Source organism: Callionymus lyra, chromosome 2 (genome assembly GCF_982586985.1).
Source record: "Callionymus lyra chromosome 2, fCalLyr1.hap1.1, whole genome shotgun sequence".
Classification (NCBI taxonomy): Eukaryota; Metazoa; Chordata; class Actinopteri; order Syngnathiformes; family Callionymidae; genus Callionymus; species Callionymus lyra.
In genome coordinates this window covers 16,225,242-16,234,722 of record NC_141819.1, presented here as the reverse complement: position 1 = coordinate 16,234,722, position 9,481 = coordinate 16,225,242, and the positions used below count along the sequence as shown (strand labels likewise).

General features: G+C 38.6%; 1 protein-coding gene across 1 annotated transcript in view; it reads right to left on the bottom strand.

The window, feature by feature from the left end:
* Positions 1 to 6,576: 6,576 nt before the first annotated feature.
* The window catches only part of faf1 (Fas (TNFRSF6) associated factor 1), a 50,339-nt gene continuing 47,434 nt past the window's right edge, over positions 6,577 to 9,481 (bottom strand). Inside the window, exon 19 of the mRNA XM_087783716.1 lies at positions 6,577 to 7,425. Coding sequence (XP_087639842.1) covers positions 7,342 to 7,425 — 84 coding nt within the window. The 3' untranslated portion in view covers positions 6,577 to 7,341. The remainder of the gene's footprint in view (positions 7,426 to 9,481) is intronic.

Genomic DNA, 9,481 nt, shown 5'->3' with positions numbered 1-9,481 from the left:
TGCTACCAGTTAAGTAATAAAGGGTAAATATTACACAAGAATGAAAGAAATGTTTTATTTTGTGGCCACAAATTATATTTGATTTAAAATGTCATGTCTGCTGTTCCTTACATTTTGCTTTAATACTATATAAATTATCTCTTTTTTTATTTTTATGAATTTATGCTGATTTTATTTTAATTAAAAAAAAATCCAATTGCTCTTTTTTTGTCTTTCATTCATGTGTGCGACTTTTATGATATTTTCCTTAATAGCTCATCATGCACAGACATTAACAGGGTTTATTTTTTTATTTTTTTAATATATTTATGATATTTAAAATGAATTTCAGCAGCTTCTCAATCGATAACAAATTAGAGGAGTTTATTAATGATAATATAAAGTCAGATTCTCATAAAATCTAAGTAAATATATAAAAAAAAAGCAGTACAAATGTATCATTTTTTCACAGCATCAAAGTATACGGTTTCACTCCACCTGAACACGCCCCCTTCGTTGCGATTGGTCAAAGGCCGAGCCCGGCTTGAGACCAGCAGGGACTTGATAACAATAATAAAAAAACATATGCACCATATTGTGTTAAAAGGAGCTTATCCTTGCTGTGGCGGCTCAGGGACGGGGGACACCCTGGACAGCTCGCCAGGCCCTCATATCATTATACTCTTATAAACCCACTATTAACACAATGATCCGAGATATGACCACAAAAAACACACACAGCACAGATGAGCGACAGGTTAAATGATTGAGAAATATTTAAACTAACACAAATGTAACTTCAGTTCTTAATATGTTGAAACAGAATAAGAATATTTTAAAACAAAATTGCAAAAACTGCAAATTACTGAAAAACAAATGTTTCCACAAACACAATAACTCGGTTTGGCGTCCAAATAAGTTTGTTAAAAAAGGTTTACTAATGGTTTTAACGACCTGTCGGAGCAGATAAAGACACTCAATAGTGATTTCCGTCTGTCGAGCTATGATGGTTCGATACGTTCGACTGGATAATGTGATTTGAAATATCTTGAAGTGGATAATGGAGTCAGAACGGTCTTTCATACTTTGTCAGAGCAGATGGTTTTATGATAAACACAAATAGATGCTCTAACTCAGCATGTGTGTCCATCTTGTTCCAACACTCAGATGCGTATAGATTCTTTAATCAGATTGGTAACATGGTTACTAGAGACCCGGAGTTTTGTTTTGCCTCCGTCCATCCCGGTGTTTAACAAACATCAGCGAGTCGCCAGAGACGATTGCGGGAACAATGAGCCTCCCTTTGTGCCGGAGCAGCATCTTAAGCTTCACAGATTCTGTTTCTTTGGGTCGTACCGCCGTCTCTGAGAAAGTAAACTCGGGGTGACCCTCCAGGTTACTCCAGTCTGGGATTCTAGCGGGGGGACGCCGTGATTTCGGAGGCGATGCTCCACTCAGAAATCCCGGCATGTCCCACTTCAAAAGGAGGGAGGAGAAGATCTCTAGTGTTAGGAATTCTGTTCGCTCGCCAGCCGGCTACATTCTTGACCCCGGCGGAGCTGGTTAAACATCGTGGACGCTCTTCTCCTTTGTTGTCGGGGAATCAAGAGAGAAAACCTGATGTTGCCACCGGCGAGTGTGTGTGAAGGCGTAAGCTCATCGGCACACACACTCTTTCTCATCGGCCGGCTCTAAAGGAGGCCGAGGCGTCGCGTCGCATTAAGACGTCAAACCTGAGAGCGACCGAGCGACCGGTGTCAAACTCTGACCATGTCGCTCCAGCAACGAGAGGAGGGAGATGGAACGATGGCTTTACATCTTATTTTACTTTTTATTTTCTCCACAAAAACAACCATTTTTGTTTTCAAATCATTGCTAATGAACATGTTCTTAATCCAGATTATTTACGCATTCAATTTCTGATTTTTATCAACATAAACACACAAAAACCAAAATAACACAACATGTTCACCCTAAACTGATCAGGCCTCTTCTGTCAGGTCTATTGGTTTGTAATGTTGTTTAAATATACGGGATAAAGAATATTCTCTTGAAATTGTGATTTACAGCACTGAGACAAAAAACCTAATTTCCCCCAAAAAAACTAGTCAATAAAACAACTTTCATGTTTAAACAAATACGTTTGCCATTAGCAAAAGCTTACCTCCCTGACTATATACAGTATATAATATGTGGCTGTGGAATGAAACGATGATTCTCCAAACTGAATATCAGAGTTAAAGAAAGATAGAACTTATATACAATACAATAAAATTAACAAAGAAATACTGTGCAAAAATATACTAATTAAATATGTAATTAAGGATACACATGCTGTTACTGACATCTATGAATAATATTCATAATTTCACTGACGGTTATCGTTTGAATGCAACTTTCATGAAGTTTTTATTTTTCTAAACAGAGCAAAAGGGAAGAAATATTCTATGTATTCCTCAGTCCAGATGAAAACCCCCAAAAACATGTTCCTAGTCCCATTATCATCTTATATATTTAAGACTGACGTACAAGAGCTTAACCTTCTACTACTTTTCCTCAACCCTCGTCTCAAGTCTGGTTCTATCAATGTTTCTGCCCCAAACCAACAGTTGATCCATGTGAACATATGTACTTCTGAATCAACAACTTCTCTGAAAGTCACATCATTATCTCTCATGATATATTATTTGATATGTGAAGAGCAGATTCTTGAATCATAGTTACATGATTTATTCACTTAATCATTTCAGGTATTTTAACGAAACACAAAAACACCTCAGTCGGGTTATATCATCGTGGCTCATCGGTGTTTCCGATCCAATCACCACGATTGGCCACGAACGCCCATGAATGCGTGTCTGTGCAGATCTGATTCAGACGCTCGCATGATAGAAACTGTAATCTCATGCCTGAGAGCATCCGAGCTATTGACACTGATCTCCTGAGGAGGAGGAGCCAAGGTGCACCTGTCCGTCTGCTGCTCCAACAACTGAACCCTTTACCCTCCACTGAAAACACTCGCAGGTCGAGCAAACAGTGTGTGTGCATGTGTGCGTGTGTGCGTGTGTGTGTGTGTGTGTGTGTGCGTGTGCAGGTATATGCAGGCGACACAAACATGTCACAAAAGACAGAAGACATTAGAAGTTCTTCGCTGTTGCTTCTTCAACACAGATGTGCCGATTATTAAAATGAGTTCCTGTAACATTTCAACTTTTAATTATACATCACTTATGGTTAATAACAAGTAAATACAAAGTTTTTAAATTTAATTCTAGGGCAGAACATAATATCCTACTTTATATTTTAATTCAACTTATTAACTATTATGAACATCTCAGTTATGTGTATTTTATTACTGCAAGTTATTCTATAATACGTAATAATGTCTTGGATTATTAATAACACGGCTCACATGAATATATTTGTAGTGTCGTTTTAGATACTATAAAGATACATCTGTGTATTATAGCAAATGATGGTAAAAAAAATAATTGGAAAAGGTTCAAGGACGAAGGAATAAATACCAAGAAATGTTATAAAATTTGTTTTAGTGCTTTTTTAAAGTTAAGTTTTCAGCATTTATTTTAAACAATCGTAAAAAACATGTAATAAGCTGTAAATTACGGTTAACTACAATGGTTACATTTGCAATAATTAATAAATCAATTCATTTAAAAACCTACACAAAGATCAGTTTCAAGACTTTGGCACTTTTCAAACCCACATTTAAGTCGTAACCTTGTTATTGTAGATAATAGAGAACATAACGCGAGGCAGGTTCAAAAATTATGAATTTGTCTTCGATACCTGAATCTCAACTCACAAAAATGGCCACTATGTTCACCGTCCTGCACAGAAGCACATGAATTAACAAATAAAGTAAATAAATTATTCAATAAATGCAGTTCTGCTATACAAGTATTGTCGAAAAGAACAGTGAAAAAAGAAAAACTCTAAACTGTTTTGTTATTTCAGGGTCCAGGGGACCTGAAGGCCCGAAATCAAATGCGTTTGTGGTATCCCTTGTGAACGACCCGCCCTGGCCGCCATAAATACATATGCAGTGGTGGAGGTTGTTCACTTTGACCCAGAGAAAACACAAGGTATACTACAAACACATTTGTTTTGAGGCCCCTGGGTCACCTTGACCCAGAGTTAACACAAGGGTTAAGAAGAGTATGTATGATTGAGACTAAAATGATTGAATTATGATCAAATTAAGGATGGATTCAAAAGAATGAAAAGGGTAGGGAGGTTGAGAAAGAGAAATAAAATAATAAAAAAGCCTTGAATATAAATAAACAAGAATAAATAATTATATTCACCATCTTGAAAAATCACTGCTTTCAAATGACTAATCTTAAATTAATCTGGGGTTCAATTAAATTGCTTTAAATAAATATTAAATTAAATAAACGGCAACAGAAAATAAAATGGTTTTATTGCGAATCTTTTTCTATGCTTGTAAAACTAATAAGACTTTAATAAGAGTCTAAATTCCACGTCACCATTTCTTGGCGAGCGACGAGCGTTTCACGCTTTTTTTCACCTGAGGATGGTTGAGAAACATGATTGTTTCTGATGAATCCAGACAGAGACTCGAGACTTTGTCCCGAAGCGTTTCCTCCTCGCACCTCCTGCCAGCGCCCTCGGTCTCGTCTGGTCCAACCTGTGGAAGTTCGTCTGACTGAACACATTAGGGCGACTCACTGCTTGCGTGAGAAACCAGACGTGAAAATCCTCAACACAAGTACACACACTCCTCGGATGCTCGTGACACACACACTAATCATCAAGTCTGATGCAAGTTAACTGTAGTTCACGGCAGCCTTTTATTTAAGCTGAAGGTCCCAGATGATGAGTCACTATAGGTCAACTTTAACACACGTTTAGAAACTAAAAAAAAACACCTATAGCTTCTCTACTAATGACATAAGAATTCAAGTAGCTTTAGTTGCTGCTGCCGCACTTACCTTTCGTCTCTGAGGGGACAACATTTCTCTTGTAGCGGTTGATTGAGCCGACTCTCTGGTGAGGTTTTAAAACTTCATCTGCGCCTGTCGGAGTCCTACAGATGGAGGCTAAGCCCTCTCGATCTCATCCCACTCGAGCATTGTTCATAATACCAGGTTGCCGGAGACAAACTATATTAAAAGAAACCGCGGAAAGTTCAGAAGAAGCCGAGAGGGACACGAGTCCAAAAACTTTCGTGGTTGGAAAACAAACCCAAGTTTGGCCCCCGGGGGTCAGGCTCCAGGGATTGGAATCAAGATGTGTGAACTTGTTTCATCCGTGAAGCCCAGACACTAATAAAGTGGAGCATCGATGAAAGCGCTGGTACCACGACCTCGCAGAGCCATTGTGGCACAAGATCCTTCGTCTTTTATATTTCTTTTGTCGTCAGCGGCAGAAGAAACTGTTAATATACAGAGAAACATTTTAATTATTTCCGTTTTAACCAGTAATTCTAGGAATACAGAACTAAGCCTTCGGTAATATAAGCAAATAAATGTAAAGTAATATTAAAAATTCTCGACACATCTTAACTTGAGTGAACAGTATCTTTAAAAACCTTTTTAATAATAGAATAAAAAACTAAATCATCTTAAACGTGTGACGATATTGTGACCCATCATGCTTTGCAGCCGTTGATTAGGAAACGATAGAGATAAATATCAATAAATAATTCTAGTAGACAGTAGAGAATCAGATCCGAGCAAATTAATATTGAATGATCCAAACATCTATGATTAAATAGTAAAAGTGTTTTAGCCAGTTTCCTTTTTCATAATCCGAGATGAATTCTGTTTGAGATGGAGTTTGAAACCTTATAAGTAATAAAGCGCACGAGAAAATTAGAAACACAGAGAAAACGTAGGAAAATGTGTGAAGCTATGCTTTGTAATGTAAACATAACTGCAGATGTTTTCTTGTAATATAATGTATAAAGTCTTCCCCCTTATTGATACGTACATCTGTTCCTGTCTGTTATAAATGAAAAAGAGAAAACAATGTTTGATTCAAATATAAATGTAGGCAATGTGAAAATTTTATTGGAATTCCAAATAAAAAAAAAAAAAGGTTACATCGTAATCTGACCAGATCATGAAAACTTTAGCATTTTTAGTTTGGTACAAACAGTTTAATCCAATTAATCCTCTACGTGTGGATCAGTGTACCAGCACTGACTCTTCTTTGGTGCTCGTCACTGTGCAGCTCCTTTTTATCTCATTATTTAGGTTAACAGCAGTTGTGAAATTATAGTTAAAAGAAGAACCTACACTCTCAGTCGGGGGGTGCCAAAAAGGGGGGAACTTGATAAAACTCGAATTACGTCAGCCAACCTGTACAAGAGAGAGCAACGGCAGCGAGAAAAGATGACAAATGAACTCATCACTTACTCCCGAGTGTGAACCCTTTCCTTACTTCTATTCTGCGTCCTAGAATTTGTGGAACGACAAGAGGGGTCTTTGGTGACGGAACATCAGCGTCACAGTAACGCGGGGAGATGAAGGCGTCGCGTGGCGTCGTCTCCTTCTGCACATCACAGCAAATGGTGAAATAAATATGACGAGTGAACAGATAAGTGAGACAGACTCATCTTCATAATTTTATAGAATGAATGTCAAACTAAAACTACAGCATCAAACTTAAAAAGTATTCAAAAGGAAAAGAAAAACTGTTGGCGTACGGATCACTGGGTGTTCAGGGGGCGCTGGAGGTTTTCAAGACGTCAATGCAGCGTGAAATCAAACAGCCCGACATGTGCGGGGCAACATCTCTTTTTCTTTTCTTTTATTCAATATTATCGTTTTTTTTTTGTTGTTTTTTTTTTCTCAATTCCAAACACAAAACCATGTTCTAAAAAAAAAAAAGCAGCCTTGATGCAGAATTAGTGGAAACCATTGAGTTGCTCACAATGTTCCCCAAAACAAACATTGGCGAAGTCCGTCTTTTTAATGCTGTTCTGGTTGTGATGGGAAATTGAAATTAATGACACAACAGTAGGAAACACAACATGGTGAAGTATATGTCTGGGAGGAGAGGAGAGGGGTCTCTCGGGACACGAGTGTTTGGCTGTGTGCTTGTGATACTGGTCTGTTCTCCTCTGTGGGGCGAGCGTACGCCGGGGGGAGGGTGGGGGTCCGTGTACTGCGACGAGGCCGAGGAGCGTACTTTCACGGTGTGTCACGGGTTATGCCTGTGAGTGTGTTTATGTCGGGCTCTTTTGTTAGCTTAGAATGTGGGAGCATGTTGTGTGAGTGTCGTCTGAAGGCCCAGAACGATGAAGCCCATGCTCGGTGACTAGTGTAAGTCCGGCCAGTTCTTCAGTCTGACAAAAGCTCGGGTCCTCGTCTGCGTTTATTCTCTGGCCTCCAGGAACAGAGTCTCCTGTGGATACAACTTGGCCTCCAGAAGAGTAGAACCAGGTTCCATCTGGGTGATCTGCGGGAGGAAAAGGGGAACAAACAAGTTAGAATGCTTGTTTTTCATTTTAGAAGATGACATAAGGTCACACAAAACAATACTAGGGATACAAAGGAACCAAACAACATGATGACCTGCAATTACAGCACGCTAAAAAAGTGCATGCTGGGTATTATGAAACAACAAGTGTCTTCTTTGTCCAATTAATCTCACGTGTTTCCCATACCACTCTTTAACACGTGCAAAACATGTTCTAGCTATAACTGACATCACAGACGGCAGGCAATACCACCTCAAACCCAAACCCCTACAGGAGCCAAGGTCTAAGGCAGGCGAGTTCACACGCAATTTCACATTATTTATTTGGTCCGTTACCTCTGTAATGTGTCCTGGACAAGACTTTTTTTATTCAACCATAATGTTAAGTGAAGGGATGGTATATATTTGCTAGTTTAGCTAGTGTTAGCTGCAGTAAATAATGAAGATTAACATGATCATCCCAACACTTTGAGTTTTTGTGCATTAAGAAGAATACATTTATGCAGACCTGTAATTAAATAACAAACCTATACTTTCTAATATTAGAATTGGACATATTTTATTGTCATTCAAGTTTCAACAACTGCACAAAGAACACAATTTTGTTGCATTTTGCTCAGGACAACGTTGCAAAGCACAAGGATTTAAGGATATATGTGCATGTATGCATATATGCAATGGAATAAAAAAAAAGGTAGCAAAAAGAAAAAAGATTAAACGTTTCAAAATTAAAAATTCCTACTTGAAATCCCACAGACTAAAAAATAAAATCTAAATTAAAAGTGCTATAATACTGATAATGAACATCATTTAAATAGCAAGTGTGTATCCGAAGGGATTTGGGATCAGTTTGAGTAAAATAGTCTAAAGGCCTAGAAGGAAATAATTAAATTGCGATTGCATTTGCCATGACCACAAAAACAACCATTGTTTTTAAATTAATCAATGTATAAAAGAGACAAAATAAAAAACGAATAATAATATAAGAGATATAACGCATGTCATGCGTTTCTTCTTACAAAAGGCTTCTCAATCATTTTTAAAAACCTTTCCCTGATTTCCAGGATTAATCTAACATTAAGACATTTCTATAAAAAATATCTGACATAAACCATTCTTAAAATGTCAAATGCTGATTAACCTGATTCAAACAAAAGCTCAAATATCTCTTGATTCAAGTCTATGATTATTCCTGACATCCAAACTAGTTTCGGAAAACAACACTAACATTTGAGCAACAGTTTTCCCAGTAAAGTCGTGAGAGAAGATACATTTACAGGCATGCGATTGTTCTTTGAACGGCTCATTTGTCTCCAGTGAACCGCTTTAACAACGGTCTCGTCACTTGCAGTGTGAGAGTTGTGTATGTGTGTGTTTTTCCAATAACGCTAAGCAGTAATCTGAGCAGCTCCGGCTTTGTTTCCCTAATAGGACCCCGACATTTGTTTTCTTTAAAAGCCTCCTATCCAGAACAAACTGAAGAAGTCGTGTTCCTCGAGAGGTGCGGATCTGAGACAGAGTTGCTCGAGGGTGGGAGGTGGGTTGTGACTTCTAATAATGTATAATTTACACCGAGTAAAGGCCAAGCGGGAGCAAAGCAGATGGTGTCGAGAAACTATTATTTTGCATCCAATAATGCAAAAGCTTTGTTGGGAGTGCAGAGGAGTAGCCGAGTACCACCCACACTGGAGGTGATTGAGTTATGCACCATGAAGGGGGACTGACCTATGTTTTTTAAAGCTGGACAAGCTGACTCGCTGACACCCACCCACCCTGTGGGCCTCCAAGATTATGTGAGCTAATCACCAGAGGGATAGTATTTCATTGGGCCAATCTAACACCTGGGCCGGGATGGCAAGGTGGTTCGACAATGAGATGTGTCCAGGGATTATCTGGTGACTGCTGCGTCAGCTCCTCTGATTAGAGCTCCTGCCTAAAGTCACGGCTCTTTCTTCGGCACCGAGCCCACGACTACGCCGTACAGATGGAAAACTGTATGTGACGAGAGCTGAAATGAGTCACATGTTGACCTGAA